Below are 16429 nucleotides of genomic sequence, written 5' to 3' on the forward strand. Positions count from 1 at the left end.
GTGAATGCAGGAATAATTAACGGGTATTTTTTAGCCTAAAAAGTTCTCGTAATTTAACAGGGATTCTTGTGATCGAGGCGGTTTGAAACTGCCTTATGATATTGACTGCTAATAATGTGTCGGTGTGGGATTGAGGTTAGGGGTTCTGATGATCGTGAGAGGCTTAGGATTAAGAGATGGAAGTGCGTGTCGGTTCGAGTCATGCTACCTAACAACAGGTGCTGACAGAGAGAGAGAAAAGGAGAGGGAGAGTAGGAGAGGTATTGCAACGATTTGTCAAGGAAAGAGAGAAAAAAAGAGAGATAGAGTAACAGTAGCTGAGGTATTGCAATGACTTGTCTGATACAGAATGTTGTCTAGTAAATATTTCTTACTAACGTTTATTTCTTAAGGGAAGAGGGAAGTGATATTAGAGTAATAAGATAATAAGCCTGTTCACGGTTGTGAACTGTGCATGAGCAGAAAAAGGTCATTTGAGATAAACCATATAGGTGGCTTTCATATTCACTGACATAGGCATTTGTGATTTGATGATTATTCATGTATTCCTTTCAGAATGTTCATTTTATCTCATCCAAGCTGAAGAGTAATAAATAGAGCCTTAATAATCACTGGTATATGACAGTAGCCTAAACAGTCAAATGTGCCAAAGGCAGACAATAAAACAGATTTCCAAACTTTATCCCTGATGTACTATTCTAGTCACCTGGTGTATACAATTCCTTTTGTTCTTAGAATTTGAATACTCTACCGGTAAAGCTTACTCAACATCTACAATGATAGTGCTTATCCTAATGAAAAATCACAAAGGTCATTTGAGAAAAGTTGATCATGAGCTAACTGTGAACTGGCTTATTAGAAATAGATGAGAAAATGAGAGGAGGGAATATAAGAAAAAGGTGGCTGGGCCGAAGAAAGAACAATAAATGCAGAAAAGGGAGAAAGGGAGAATATTGCGAAGTAGAGACCATAATAGAAGTAAGAGGAAGAGGAGAAGAAGAGGAAGAAGAAGGGGAAGGAGGTAGAGGAGTAGGAGGAAGAGGAGGAGGAGGAAGAGGAAGAGGAAAAAGGATGAAGAAGAAGAGGAAGAAGACTGAGGAGGAGGAGGGGGAGGAGAGAAAGGAGAAGAAGAGGAAGAAGAAGGGGAAGGAGGTAGAGGAGTAGGAGGAAGAGGAGGAGGAGGAAGAGGAAAAAGGAGGAAGAAGACTGAGGAGGAGGAGGAGGGGGAGGAGAGAAAGGAGAAGAAGAGGAAGAAGAAGGGGAAGGAGGTAGAGGAGTAGGAGGAGGAAGAGGAGGAGGAAGAAAAGGACGAGGAAAAGGAGGAAGAAGAAGAGGAGGAAGAGGAAGGAGAGAAAGGAGAAGAAGAGGAAGAAGAAAGGGAGAAATGTAGAGGAGTTGGAGGAGGAAGAGAAGGAGGAGAAGGAGGAAGAAGAAGGGAGGAGAAGAAGAGGAAGGAGGAGGGGGAAGAGAAAAAGGGGGAGAAGAACAGGAAGAAGGGGAGGGAGGTAGAGGAGTTGGAGGAGTAAGAGGAGGGGGAAAAAGAAGGAGGAAGAAGAAGAAGAGGAAGAAGAAGAGGAGGAGGAGAAAAAGGAGGAGAAGAAGAGGAAGAAGAAGAGGAGGAGGAGAAAAAAAGAGGGGGATATCAAGGTATCAAAAGAGGGGAAGGGCAGAGGAAAATGTGGGGATAGATAAGAATATTGAATATCCAAGAAAATATTGATAAATAAAAAGTCAAAAGATGACTTAGATAACCTAGAAAGGGAATGTTGGAAGTAAAGAAGGAGGCAAAACAGGATGAGAAACAGGATGATATTGACGTTGTAGATTGAGAGTTTTACATCTGCCAAATGACCAAGTTTACCGATTGATGAACACCTGTGTGGTGGTCACTGCTATTAAGAAGGGATGGCATGTGCAAAAAGACCCCAAAACAAAGCAAAAAACACAGAAAAGGTTTTTTTTATAGCGGGTGGGCGCGGAATGCGAGTAGAGTATCAAAAGCACCAAAAGTAAGGGACAAAAACAACAATCCTGAATTACATTGCTGTAAATCGCACACATGTTACATGTATTTCCAAATCTGCACAAAAAATTCCTGTTTCGAGTGTGCAAATCTGGGATCTGCACAAAATCGATGTTTAGCGTGTCTTAGCAGTCTACCCTGCAAATCCTCGTTTAGGGTTATTTTTTCTGTACGACTTTTGTGGATGCTATCCACTCTTCAAGGGCGTGTGACTTAGGGACAGAGCAGAGAGTGATGGAGAGAGAGAGAGAGAGTGAGAAAGAGATGATATACTTCAGTATTTGATTTCTCATTGAATACCTGGCTATCCAGACATGCTTAGTTGAGTACATTGCTCTTGCCTCTTCCCTTGTTTTCTTCTATTTCTTCTCTTTACTGCACTATGAGCCTGTAATCACTGTGGAAACAAATTTTTGATTATTAGAGAGAGAGAGAGAGGGATGGGGTGGGGGGTGGAAAAGGACAGGAGACTTTCATCATCTAATTTTATGCTTCACCCCCCCAAAAGAAAAAAAAAAATCCTCAATATTCTTCAATATTTTTCCTTGGGTAAATGCCAAGCCAATCCATAATCCCTCTTACTTTCTTCACTTATTTACCATGAAGTAAACCTACATGTTTGCATGCATATGTTCAAATCATTACATTTTAGAGGGTCAATTATCAAATTTAGGGAGGAAATTTCTTCATGAGGTCCACCTCTGGCCCACAAGAGCGTCGAAGTCGTAAATGTTCCAAAAGGAAGTCTGCGTCAACGTAGATGAAAATAATTCGCTGCTTACTACCTCCTGCTTCCTCTCAAGATTCCTGTGTTCTAGAATACAAGGTTTAAATATAGACCTATCAACCTGGGCCACACTTTCATCTCACCCTCATGTAACTTTAGTATTAACCCATCAGCGCCTGAATGCCGTAACTCCCATAGACTTTGTATAGGAGCCACCTGGTTTCTGTTAGCAGAAGGTTAAAGCTCGATTGCAAATTTTCTCTAATTGTGTGTAAAGACCTCTGCACATCTGGGGACTGTTTCATAAAGCTGTAAGTTAAGAGCAACTTTAAGAACGACTGGTGAACCTTTCTTACGAGCTAAGTAATTACCAGTGAACATACATGTATCATTTACCACAACAAAGGATCGCCAGTCGTTCTGAAAGTCGCTCTTAACTTACGAACAGCTTTATGAAACACCATCCAGGTCCACGAACCTATTTTGGAACAAATCGCATTGGGTTTATTTTGCTGAAGATGCGAGATAGTAATTTACTTCAATAACTCCATACATCTACTTGATTTGCTAGTTCAGCCCTCTGGACTGCCATACCCGAATAGAACTCCCAAGGATTTAAAAAGCGCGAGAGCGCCCTCTCCCGTTCAGGCTTACTACCCATGATCACCGCGCAACTAGCGTCCATCTTCCTCTTTTGCTTTCGGCAAGCCACCTGTCAAGACGTGCTCAGATAAGTCTCCTAAGAGCTCAAATCTTTTTGAGCTTTGGTATATTATTTTCGCTTATCTGTGGTGCATTCTCCCTTTTAATTTCAATCTTTCCATTTGTGTGTAAGATTGTGTTCAGAATTTACACTTGGCGTGACTTTTTAGACGTGTTTTTGGTGACACTTAAATTGTTTTTCTAACGTTTGAGTTCTCGTCGCGCCGCATCGCTAGCGCGTTCGCGAGGCACCGGGCTTGGCCTGCCTACGTGGCAGCAAGCCTTCACCACCTGTCATGGTTATTGTTCTTCACGTTCAAAGCGTGGTGGCTTTTGGTGCCGTTTTTGAATTAATTTCTAGACAGCCTCTACACTTTGTTGTCGAGGGTGTTATTGTTATTTCTTTTTGCAGGTTGGGATCTTCAACTCTGTTCCTTCCTTGCTTTCTGGAATTGATTTATTAAGATTTTCGATTGATTATTGATTGATTAATTCTTCAATTCTCTTCCCTTTCTGTTCTGAATAAATTTCTTAATTGATATTTTATTCACAGGCGGATCTTAAAGCTCAATTCCTTTTTCCTTCTGTTCTGAATAAATTTCTTGATTGATATTTTATTCACAGGCGGATCTTAAAGCTCAATTCCTTTTCCTTCTGTTCTGAATAAATTTCTTGATTGATATTTTATTCACAGGCGGATCCTAAAGCTCAATTCCTTTTCCTTTCTGTTCTGAATAAAATTCTTGATTAATATTTTATTCACAGACGCTTCGGGGATTGTTTAATTCGGCTTACGCAATTATACCTGATGTTTGTTTGGTTATTCAATCCCCCCTAAAAAAAAAAAAAAAAAAAAAAAAAATTTTTGTTCTTTACAGGTGGGGTCTCCTTCCTGTTAGAAATTTTTTTGACCTGTCCCGGAATTGTTTTCTTCGTTCAATTCCCTCTTCCCTCCTAGTCTTATATATTTTTTTATTTCGACAGGCGGGCTCTACGATTCCCTTTGAGGATTTACTGTGTCGTTCTTCCTCTTGGAATCGTTACTAGAGACGTTCCTCCTTCCTCCTGTTCTGAATTTCTTTACCTTTCCACAGGAGGTTACTTTTTTTTTTTTTCCTCTTGGAAATTATCGTAAAATTTCTCTTATCTGGAATTTTTTGTCTCTCAATCCCTTTTCTTCCTGCTCTGAAATGCTTGTTTTTGTGTTTCTTCGCAGGTGGAAACTTCGTTCTCTTCTGAACTTGCATTCATTTTTGAATTTTTGTTTCGAATTTTTCCTTCGGGCACAAAAAAGAGAATATAGTAGGGGAACCTTGTAGGAGTTTCTTTTTTCAAAGTCTCCGATCTCCTTTTTTATTTTCTTACAGGCAGATACCTAACTATTCTTAGGTTCTTCTTCCTCCCTACCCCTCCCCTCTTGTTTTGTTCTGTTTGCTCAAACAAACTCCTTTTAGGAGGAGGGAAAGACCACTCCGGTCTCCACTTTTAATCTAAGCGAGATCTTGTAAAAAAAAAAAAGAAAAAGAAAAATTCTTGTTTTTCCTTTTTCAGGGTAGAGAGAGGTATCTTTGAATGGGACTAACACAGCCCCAGAGGACCTGGTGCCCTCCACGGGGACCGTCCCGATTGCAAGTTACAGAAGTCGGCCGCCTCCAGGCGAGCAGGAGGGACGGCGCGGTGAGCGCCCAGCGGCGGTGAGTATGAGGGTGCGTCGATCAGCATTCCGAATTTGCGGTCGGATGCTAAGAGAAGGAAGGCCGAGACTGTGGTGCCACGGTCTCGGACAAAGGAAAAAGTGGTAGCCAAGGCTTCCAAGCCTAAACTAGGTCCTGCCGCCGCAGCACCCATAGGGCTATGCGACCCACCGGCTACCGGGTCACCAGAAGTCCGGAGGGAGAGTGCGGTTCTCTCCCCCCGGCACAGGTCAGGATCTCTGCCGTATAAGTCGTCCTCCGTTGACAGCATCGGGAGAGATCGCCCAGCCCCTGACCGCGAGAGGCGTCACACAGACTGTAACCACAATCTGATCGTGACCACAATCTGACCCCGTCAGATTCGGGTGAAGTTTCGTTGTTGGCGGCCGCCCTGCCAGGGGCGGCAAATCGTAAGAGATCACCCGTGCCTCTTGTGCCTTCTTCTGCTCCGGCCACGCCGGCGGAGCCCGCAAAATAAGAAGAAGAAGAAGAGGTCGAAGGAGAGGTCGGCCAGCCCTGTTGCCATGGGCATTCCTCCTTCAGACCCTCTTATCGGTGGCCAGATGTTACAGTCATACATGTTATGCTGCTATATTCTGCTACCGCGAGAGGCGTCACACATCGGGCTGTGACCACAATCTGACCCCGTCAGATTCGGGTGAAGTTTCATTGTCGGCGGCCGCCCTGCCAGGGGCGGCAAATCGTAAGAAATCACCCGTGCCTCTCATGCCTTCTTCTGCCCCGGCCACGCCGGCGGAGCCCGCAGAAAGAGAAGAAGAAGAAGAGGTCGAAGGAGAGGTTGGCCAGCCCTGCTGCCATGGGCGTTCCTCCTTCAGACCCTTGTGTCGGTGGTCAGATGTTACAGCTATTCATGCTGCTACATTCTGCTACCGCGAGAGGCGTCACACATCAGACTGTGACCACAATCTGACCCCGTCAGATTCGGGTGAAGTTTCGTTGTTGACGGCCGCCCTGCCAGGGGCGGCAAATCGTAAGAAATCACCCGTGCCTCTTGTGCCTTCTTCTGCCCCGGCCACACCGGCGGAGGCCGCGAAGAAGAAGAGGTCGAAGGTGAGGTCGGCCAGCCCTGTTGCCATGGGCGTCCCTCCTTCAGACCCTTGTGTCGGTGGTCAGATGTCACAGCTATTCATGCTGCTACATTCTGCTTTCGAGTAGTGCGGGTTCACCCCACCCTCGACGTCTACTCACCCCGCTGATGCCCCTGAGCATCAAGCGAGACAAGTGGGCAATAACCACCAGACACCCGGGAAATCCTCGAGCGATTCTGTTAAATCGCCAGCCAGTGCACCGACTAACCGGGTGCCCCAAGATCGCGTGTGCTTTCCAGCATTTTCGTCGATCTCAGAGCACGTGTCCCAGCCGACACGCGGGGCCACCCCGGCGCTTACTGGACAACCTCCCGGTTCAGTCCATAGAGCGAGACTCCCTTTACGAGGACAACCCCTATCCCGCGGGCGACTTTTCAGTAAGCGCTCAGGCGCTGCTTGACAAGTATCTACCTCACATCTACCCTCCGAGCGGGGGTATTGATGAAGCAAGGGAGTCCATATTTTCTCGCCCCGCCTCTTCAGGCGCTCCGAGCTCAATCGGCCGAATTGGGGGTCTCGGAGAGTGACGGGGTCGCTCTAGACGAGGCGGCTCCTACGACGAGGAAGCCGCCAGCTCCGTGGGTGTAAACCCACCCCCGCTCTGCTGCTGCCCGGAAGCGCCAGGCTCCGGCGCCGCCGTCTCGAAATTTTCAAGCCTCTCGAGGCTAGCGAGAAGGCAGAGGCAGGGGGGGGGGGCGATTATTATGCAGGTACTCCCGAATTCGCCCTCTACGTCAAGCTCACATACGGCGACGACTCCTTCAGCGGTAACTCTCTCCATTCTTCCCCCTAAGCGGGCCCGTAGATTGGAGGTATGAATCTCTTACATACCGCATGCCGCACTTCTCTCGTGAGAATGTTTGGCTGCTTTGAGAGGACAACCTATCACGTCCGCAGACCGTCCGCCCAGGCGACGGGACCGTCGCTTTTCTGGCCTGAACCTCACTTTCTATTCGAAAGTAAGGGTGCCCTGTCTTACTTAGCTCCTACCCTTGCAACGCCAGAGTCAGGGCTATAGTACAGACACCCGTTCTCCAGCGATCGCCGCTGAAGAGAGGGCGACTCTGATATGAGCACCATCACCGCTCAGCGGTATGTCTCACTATCTCATAGCTCTCCGAGCTTATGAGTATGTATATCGGATCTGAATGTCACGGCGATTAAAAGTTCTGTGCTTAATAATCGCTATGCCTTCACCACCCGGTGCATTATGGTTATGTTAACCTATTTGTCTCGTATTCGGGCGGCTCGTACGAACCCTGCCCGAGCTGCCATCACCGGTCGTCCCCCAGGACACCGCCGGCAGCACCCGCACCGAATACGTGGAAGGAATCAGCTTTTCATATGCTAGATATCCCTCCTGTTGACATTCACAGCTGTTCCCCGAGTCTTTCCCGGTTGGGTAAACATCATCTCGGAGGAAAGTAACCGCCGTACATCTCATGAGATTGTTGGCTATGTACGTGCGTTCAAACTTGTTTAAAGCCCCAGGATTCTCTGTCGGCATTCTATGCCTACTTTCTGGGCACACCCACCGTACCGGGTCGGCGAGTTCACACCAAACTGTACACCGCCAGACCATCGGTCGAGCTCTAACTGTCTATCTTATAGACTGCCCTCTATGTGGGTCAATCTTGCGGGCGTCTCCGCCGCTCCCTCCTTGTGCGGAGTGGTCTACGGTGGATGTCTTTACCGTGCCCGTTAGTCGAATCGGCTTCTTTCTTAGAAATTTTTTCACGGCACACTCGAGTCGCCCCGCATGCTGCTTTCATCCTCCTTCCATGCAAGGCATGTGGCCAGGGTCACCGCACGACCGAGGATGATGTAACAGTGGATGGATGTATGCTTATGCCTTCCTAACCACGATCACTACGACCCGCCTTCTCCCGGGCCGACTGTGGATGAGCCTCTCCATGTAAGTGATTTACTTCACTGGAGTTCTTCTTTTAGAAATTTAGATTCTCATCCCCCGCTGCTTAGGGCGTCATTTTTGCCGCCCCCCGCAGCTTTTTGGAGCTCCTTATCTTACCGATATCGGACTGTTCCACGCTGCCGCAACCGGCGCCGGCGGTGCTCGCTCTTACGATCACCTGAGAAACAGGCCTTGTGACTGTTTTCATAAACAACTGGTTCTCACCGCAGACTGATGGAAATTTTGTGATTACTTCCTCAAGTCTCCTTCGCTTGTTTCTTCAAGCGAGGACTTCGACACTCTTAGCCAGTTTCCGTCCCTAACTTGATAGGACAGGGCCGTTGCTACCTCATTCGATTCCGTTGGGAATGTAACGGTTGAGGTATCATATCTGGCGATGTCTGTTCGTTTAGAGCATCTCTTGATGGTCGTTTACACGTAATATCGTGACAGATTTTTTTTTCGCCAGCTCCCTCTGGCGTACACTTGCTGCTGCTAGGGATTCCCCCGCCCAGCGGACAGCCATCGCAGCCTAGCCTCACGGGCTCTCTCGGCGATGGTGGCTTGAGCCAAGCCACCTCTTCCACCGCGGGCACTGCACCCTCAGATGGGTGCTTCAATCAGTATGGGAGAAAGGGGATCCTGAGTTCTCTCTCGATCACTCGGTCTAACACACTTTTGTCGTGATGTGTACCGCGCTGTATCCCTGACACGCCCGGTTGAGCTGTTTTGACCAGACTGCTCTATTCTACATAGGCAACATGTCCGCGGCATTCCTTATTAACAGGATGGCACTCAGTCGCTTTCTCGACCCTTGTCTGCCTTACGAGTGGTTTTCTTCCTAAATCCCTACTCTCCGTCGTTCCTGGTCCCCTTCGGACCGCTAGTAACTTTTTACCACAGCTCTCTATCAGAATTCTGCAGATTTCTGCCCTCACGCATTTGAGACAGATATCGAATTCTGGGCGCTTTCTCCCACGCGGAGGCTTCCCCTACAGAAATTTCCAAGCTTGCGGGAAGCGTGCGACTAGCTTGCGCAAGCTTGCGGCATGCTAGTAACTAGCATGCGGTTAGCTTAATAAGCGTGTGATATGCATGCAGAGTAATAGTTAAGCGATCTTTTAGCGAGCAGGGACTGTTCGCTAGCATGCACTCGCTTATTAAGCGAGTGCCCTGCTAGTCGCATGCTAGTTACTAGCAAGCGGCACGCTTAAATTTCGGTAGGGGTTCTGAGATATCTCGCCTTCTCAGATTGGTCGATTGATCACTTACTGAGCCTTAAAAGCTTCAGTTTTCCGATCACGATTCTTGTTGAAATTTTCAACAAATTTCGATTCTTACGCTCTAGTCAGCAGGTGATGTTGTTCTCCTGACACTAGGCCGAGGGCCCATGATACTTAGTATTCCTGAGTATACAGGGCATTCCTCTCGAGGACATTTTTGAGGGCCGCCTTTTGGCGCTCAACTAACTCCTTCACTTCTTTCTACTTGAAGGACATTCCGTCCAGCGAGGCGAGATTTGCTGCTTCGGCGCTTAAAGCAGCTGCGGCTTTTTCCCCCTCTCCCTAAATTTCGTTGTTTTTGTTTTTTTCTTTTAAAATTTTCTTAGGCTTACAATTGAAAACATGCCTCCCTACGGTTTGAGTCCGTGCTGGTCTAGCAAATCAAGTAGATGTATGGAGTTATTGAAGTAAATTATGAAAATACTTACCTGATTTTCTTATTTACGAGATAACTCATACATCTACTTGATACCCTCCCACCGACCCTCCGCCTTGCGTAGCAACATGTTTCAACGTATGGGCTTGCGAAAGGTGAGGAAGATGGACGCTAGTTGCGCGGTGATCATGGGTAGTAAGCCTGAACGGGAGAGGGCGCGCTCGCGCTTTTTAAATCCTTGGGAGTTCTATTCGGGTATGGCAGTCCAGAGGGCTGAACTAGCAAATCAAGTAGATGTATGAGTTATCTCGTAAATAAGAAAATCAGGTAAGTATTTTCATAATCTGAGATAATCAACTTTTAATAATACTCAAGTTATTGTTGATTCTCTTCGCTGATGCCTGCCATTTTGCTTACAAAAATGTGAATCCTTTTTATTGATATCTATCACAAATATTGATTTTTTGCAATAAAAAATGTCAAAATTTTTGCTTGCTCGCTTCGTTTGCTTGCAACTGCTTACAAATTTTGTACAATACACAATATCTGGCACCCTCAACAATTTTTGCTCACTTTGCCACTATCGGCTTGTCACATGTTCGTAAAGCAGGCTTGTACTAAGCGAGTACATTCCTATCCTTCCAAACATGTCCCTGCCCAAACCCCTTTGTAAAAATATCAGAATCGGTGACATGTTTTGTTGAGTTGTCAATTAGTTGGATGGACACAAAGCTCCATGCAAGTAAATTTTAATTCATTGACAATTTTTAGAGAGTAACGTAGTCTTGATAATGGATACTGTCTTTAAGCCTCGTAATAAATAAAGATTTTTTTGAATATTTTCAGGGAGCCAAGCAGAATCATCGGGTCTGATGAAAGGAGACTACTTTCTTGAGATTGGAGGTTACAATGTAGCTGGGATCAACAGCAGAGGAATCAAGAATGTTCTTAAGTAAGTCAAAGATGTGAAAGGAAACATAGACCTCGGTCCTGTCTTACAAAGAGTTACGATTGATCGGTTCAATCGTGACTATTTGTAAGACGGAGTTCTGAAAGAAGAGATAAATTCTTAAACTACAAATTAGTAGTAATAAATAATAATGATAGTAATAAACATTACAAATCACAACTAATCTATATGATATTCTAAGGACTGTTTCATCAAAGTTGTCAGCACTGACAAGTTGTCTTTCTCTGAGGATTACCATAGTAACAGCCAGAGGCCAGTGCCTCTCAGCCAATCAAAACCAAGTATTTCAATGAAAGTTGTCCACACTGACCAAATTGTCGGTGCTGACAACTTTCAACGCCCCCGAACCCTGTAACACAAAGCGTAGTGTTTGATTGTAGAGCTGATTCATGATTGACTACATTGTTGACTTCCTACCAGGTACCCATTTACTACACCTGGGTGGAGAGTGGCAATAGTAGATATAAACGCCTTTGCAAAGGATGAGGGTACTGCGGTGGGATTCGAATCCCGGACCTAGTGGTTCAAAGTCGGGAGGTTAATCCATTTAGCTTCAACTTCTACTACCGGAACAATGCAATCAATCATACTAATCAACTTTATGATCAATTACTGTGATTTGTGTTAAGGGACCTAATCATGGATTAATGAAGAATCAAAGAAGACCGTCTGAATTGTACCAAAAGGAGTTTCATGAGGGCTGATGTTACCTGTCACAGGAATTAATAATTGGGGATGAAAGTTGGCAAGCGCTGTGTAATGGAACCTATGTCTTTTGGGGGAATTACTGCACATTTAGCTGAGCTAGCAGGAGTCGAGACACTCAAATGAGGAGTCCAAAATATGCATACAACAAACCAAGTTTGTGTGTGAAAATGAATCTGAAGTACAGAGAAAAAGATATTGATGGCATTAATGAGTTTTTGAAAGCTGATCTCTATCTGAATCGAAAATATTCCTGATATCGATGTCAAAATTAGAATACATGTGTTCATATAGGATGTCGATTCAACTAAAAATATGCTTTTATAATTAATATCTTTCTACATGTTAGTAGAAGTGAGCCTTCGGCAACAGTTCCTCAGCCATTTTACATTTTTAATTTTGCTGCAATTTCCATTGCAAAATTTAACTGCTGACCTTTGTAACTTATGTCACTGTTCTGGTTATCTCTATTGTTTTGTATTTTATAATTTAGGCAAACAAATAACGAAATTGAAGCCTTGGTGCAGCGTCACTCTGACCCGACCACCAGACCGGCTATTCCACCGCGCCCGTCGAAGCCCCGACGCAAGCTTCGAGATGGGGAAAAAGAGGAGGAGATGAAGCGCAACATCCGCAACAAGAGAATGAAGAGTGTCAAGGTCTCTGCAGCGAAAGCTACGGCCATGATGCAGAAGAGAGGGATGATGCTATCATTGCCTGCAGGATCTTCCATGACCGTGCCGTCCATCGGTCTAGTCCAGAAGCGATTGAAGCGGGAACTCATTGCAACGGTCGCCAGGCGACGAGACCGGATGGTGGTGTTGAGTGAGGAAGATCAGCTCTTGATGGAGGCCGTATTTCTTGGGAATGAGAAGAAAGAAGATGATACCTCTCTTGGAGAGAGGAACGGCCCTGAAGGGAGGTGGTCAAGTAGTACCGAGTGCGTTACTACAGAGAGTAGAGATGATGATGTCTTTATGCCACCAGAGGGGGCCTCATCTTCCTCGTCCTCCAGAGAATCTATGGTCAGCTCGATGCGAGATTCTTTCAGTGAGTCCTTGAGGGATTCTGCAAGGATTTCCATTAGGGATTCAATCCCCGAGGGAGTTGGCATCACCATACCAAGTCCACAGCGTGACACAGCAAGGGACTCTCTGAGGATTTCTTCATTAAGGAACTCGTTCCAGGAAGCAACCAAAGAATTCTTGAAGAACCCTCCCCAGGATAGTCCGAGAGGATCTGCAAGGAATTCTCTGCAGGATGCAGTGAGCATACCGTCCAGGAGTAGTTCTGAAGGAAGTAAAGAATCTGACGATTCATCTAAGAAGTCAACCACTCTGTATGAAAACGCTTGGATTATGATGCCAAGAAAGAGTTCCAAGGAGGAAAGCAGCATTTATGAAAAAGCCAACTGTTTCTGTCCAACTTGTCCTCCTGTTCCTCCAAGATCGCCAATCAGGAAACTGTCTGAAGATTTCACCCAGCAGATCATTGTGCAGCCTAAGCTGCCCAAAAGATGGAGTCCTGATGGCGAGGCGACACTGAGTGCTAGTGTCCAAGATGGTGGAAATAGTTTACAGCAGATGCCACAGACTGAACGGAAACTGGCCAGGTCCAGTATGTCACTGAGTGAACTTGATGGAAGCATGAGCAGCTCCTTGAAATCCTCTCTGTCGGAAAGGCACCTGACAAGACAACAAGCTGTTACAGGAAGACGTAAAATGAGCCTGCCTCACCTGCAGACATCCAACTCCTACGACAAGCAATTTTCAGCATCGACCATGGGAATAGGAGAGATGGATATGAAAGAAAATGGAAGTCCACTGAAATCATCACATTCTGATAGAAACCTAGCTAAACCTCCAGTGGTAGCTCGACGGAAAACAAGTTTACCTCATATAATGAAAGCAAGCTCTTATGACAACCAGTTTGGATCATCCACAATGACCATAGGGGAACTTGACGAGAGTGCTACAAAGAAGGACTTGTTTTCTGAAAGGCAACATGGAAGGTCTCCTCCAGTAGCACAACGTAAATCCAGTTTACCCCAGCTATACAAGTCAAGCCCTTACGATGGGCAGCTCGCTTCATCTGCCATGTCTATTGGTGAACTAGAAAGACAATCTCCTGTGAAGCCAAAGCCCCATGTCGCAGAGCGACGACTAGCCAAAGTGGCACCAATCAAACGGGAGACATTCAGGAGTAAGTCTGAAGATGTTCTCGATGGCAACGCCTTCCGTGAGCCTCAAGTGACATCATCAGACAGTCTCTACGCCAATCAGCACCTCATGAAGAAAGGGAAGAGCCAGTCGTTTGCTGCCCTGTCACGATCACTCCGCCGCGAGAAGGCCAAGGCAAAACCTCCCGTGCCTCCTAGACACTATGTGAATGAAAGGATCGGAGGCCGTCCTGGGGAGAGCGTTAAGGGAGCAAGTACTCGTAGCTTCCGGAAGGATGACCATGGAGATGAAGATGATGAAGATGGGAGTACCAAGATGAGATGCTCTTTTGCCCAATTTGGAAGGATGGAAGAGGTGCTGTTCGCAAAAGGAATAGAGGTACATGAAATTCATTGTTTTCCCTCTTTAAGCCTGTTTTATAAAGAGTTTTTCTTTCTTCATGCAGCTATCTGTCTTCTTTTTCATGCAACCTTGAGCTCTTTTCTATTTCTTGTCCACCCCACCGCAAACAATGCAATCCAGCTGCATTTGTGATATTTTTGTGAAAAGGTAATCTATGAAGATACAAATGTACACAACAGAATCTTTGTCAAAATTTGTTAGGCTTGATGGTCATTAAATATCAATCTAGTCAAAATCTGTGTTTACAATCAGATATGTTAGACGTTTGCTGAGAGAGCCTTTTTTTCAAATTGTACCATCGAAGTTGAACAGTATTCCCTAAGAGATCAGTCACGGAGGTTAATGAATGCAAACCATTGTTGAAGACATTTTTATCAATAGCTTTTAGCCATTAATTTTACAATTCACTTTTCTGATGCTTCAAGACTATTTGTATGGTATTTTACATTCTAAGAACTGAATATTAGTATTTTTAATATCGTTATTATTCATGTAGGATAACACATTTTGTTTGATGTTGATGTATTGGTAATCGTTTTATGAACACTAGACCATCCAAACAGTCAGTGTACCCCTCTGTTTTTCTCACTTCTTTCTTGTATGTTTTTCTTTCATTCACCGTAGCCCTTTCCCCTAGGTCCTCCTGATCGGGATCTGGTCCATGCTGGCAGATTATTTTATTTCAACAGGCGTAAAAAGTTCAGGGAGGTGAGTTGACCATGTTGTAGGTTTGGGGGTTCCAGGATATTTGCTCCTGAAACAGTTGCTCCTAGAATAATAATGATGATGATGATGATGATAATAATAATAGATTAATAATGATGATGAATATGATGATGATGATAATGATAATAATAATAAATTAATAATAATGATAATAATAGTAGTAATAATAATAGTTGTAGTAATAATAATAATAATAATAATAATAATAATAATGATAATAATAATGATAATAATAATAATGATAATAATAATAATAATAAAAATAATGATAATAATAATAATAATAATAATAATAATAGAAAGAAAGAATATTACAGACTTTCTTTTAAAGGCTGTAGTGCACGTCAACTGTTCCAGAAAGTTTGTAGATTATCCTCACCATCTTCAAGCAAAACCCTTCCTTCAAACGAGGGTATGAACAGGCGCCAACTTGCAGAACATTTCTCACAGTTCTTCTCTGACAAAATTGACAACATCAAGTGTGAGTTGGATATGATCCGGGACACGTCTTCTTTTGCGTCAGCACCTGTAAGTTCACCTAAACCAGCCACTGATGTGCCACCAGGAGAGCATCCTTGTATGTTAGAGTTTGACTGTGTTACTGTTGAAGCAGTGAAGAAATTGATTATAGATTCCCCATCTACCTCCTGTGAGCTGGATCCTCTACCGACATGGCTTGTCAAGAAATGTGTGGATGAATTGTCTCCTGTGATTGCTCGAATCATCAACCTGTCATTCAGAAATGGCCACTTTCCAGATTCGCTTAAACAGGCAAATGTCAATCCTCTTTTGAAAAAACATGGACTAGATCCTGAGGTGCTGAAAAACTACAGGCCGATAGCTAAACTGAAGTTCATTGGTAAGATAATTGAGCGGGCATGTGCTAAGCAGGTTCATGCTTATCTCTCATCCAATGATCTGTATGGCAAAACACAATCAGCTTATAGAAAGGACCATAGTGTTGAAACAGCTATGCTTCGTATCTACAACGACCTCCTGCTAACGGCTGATAAGGGCAAGGAAGCACTTCTTGTGTTGCTTGATTACTCTTCTGCTTTTGACTGTATTAATCATGATGTTTTGCTATCTTGTCTGTCCTCCAGATATGGTTTTTCAGGTCTAGCATTGAACTGGTTCAACTCATATATTAGAAATCGTTCTCAGAGTGTAGTAATTGATTGTGTGTCATCTGCACCGTTTTCGTTGTCAGATGGCGTACCTCAGGGTTCTGTAATGGGACCGCTGTGTTATATAATGTATACTGCTTCTCTAGAATCCATTATTGAGGAGCAAGGTATGAGCAGAATTGTATATGCAGATGATACCCAGTTATATATGATGTTCTCAGATAAGGACCGTAGTTCAATTATCACTAGGATAGAGTCCTGTTTAGATGAAATTATGAAATGGTCAATTATGAATGGTTTCAAGTTGAATTCTGAGAAAACTGAAATCTTGCACATAACATCGCGTCACAGAAACTCAGATAATGTCTCAACTCTAAATGTTGCTGGTTCTATTATTCAGCCAGTCTCCAAGGCACGAGATCTAGGGGTAATTGTCGAGAATGAATTAGAAATGAAGTCCCATGTTAACAATATTTGTAGGGCTGCTGCAATT

At 44.5% G+C, this 16429-nt stretch overlaps 1 protein-coding gene across 1 annotated transcript in view; it reads left to right on the forward strand.

Moving 5' to 3' along the window:
* LOC121428821 overlaps positions 1-16429 on the forward strand; it is a 44785-nt gene that overhangs the window by 4055 nt on the left and 24301 nt on the right. Inside the window, exons 3-5 of the mRNA XM_041625671.1 lie at positions 10673-10778; positions 11995-14059; positions 14708-14791. Coding sequence (XP_041481605.1) covers positions 10673-10778; positions 11995-14059; positions 14708-14791 — 2255 coding nt within the window. The remainder of the gene's footprint in view (positions 1-10672; positions 10779-11994; positions 14060-14707; positions 14792-16429) is intronic.

The sequence above is a fragment of the Lytechinus variegatus genome, chromosome 15 (genome assembly GCF_018143015.1).
Source record: "Lytechinus variegatus isolate NC3 chromosome 15, Lvar_3.0, whole genome shotgun sequence".
NCBI classification, from domain to species: Eukaryota; Metazoa; Echinodermata; class Echinoidea; order Temnopleuroida; family Toxopneustidae; genus Lytechinus; species Lytechinus variegatus.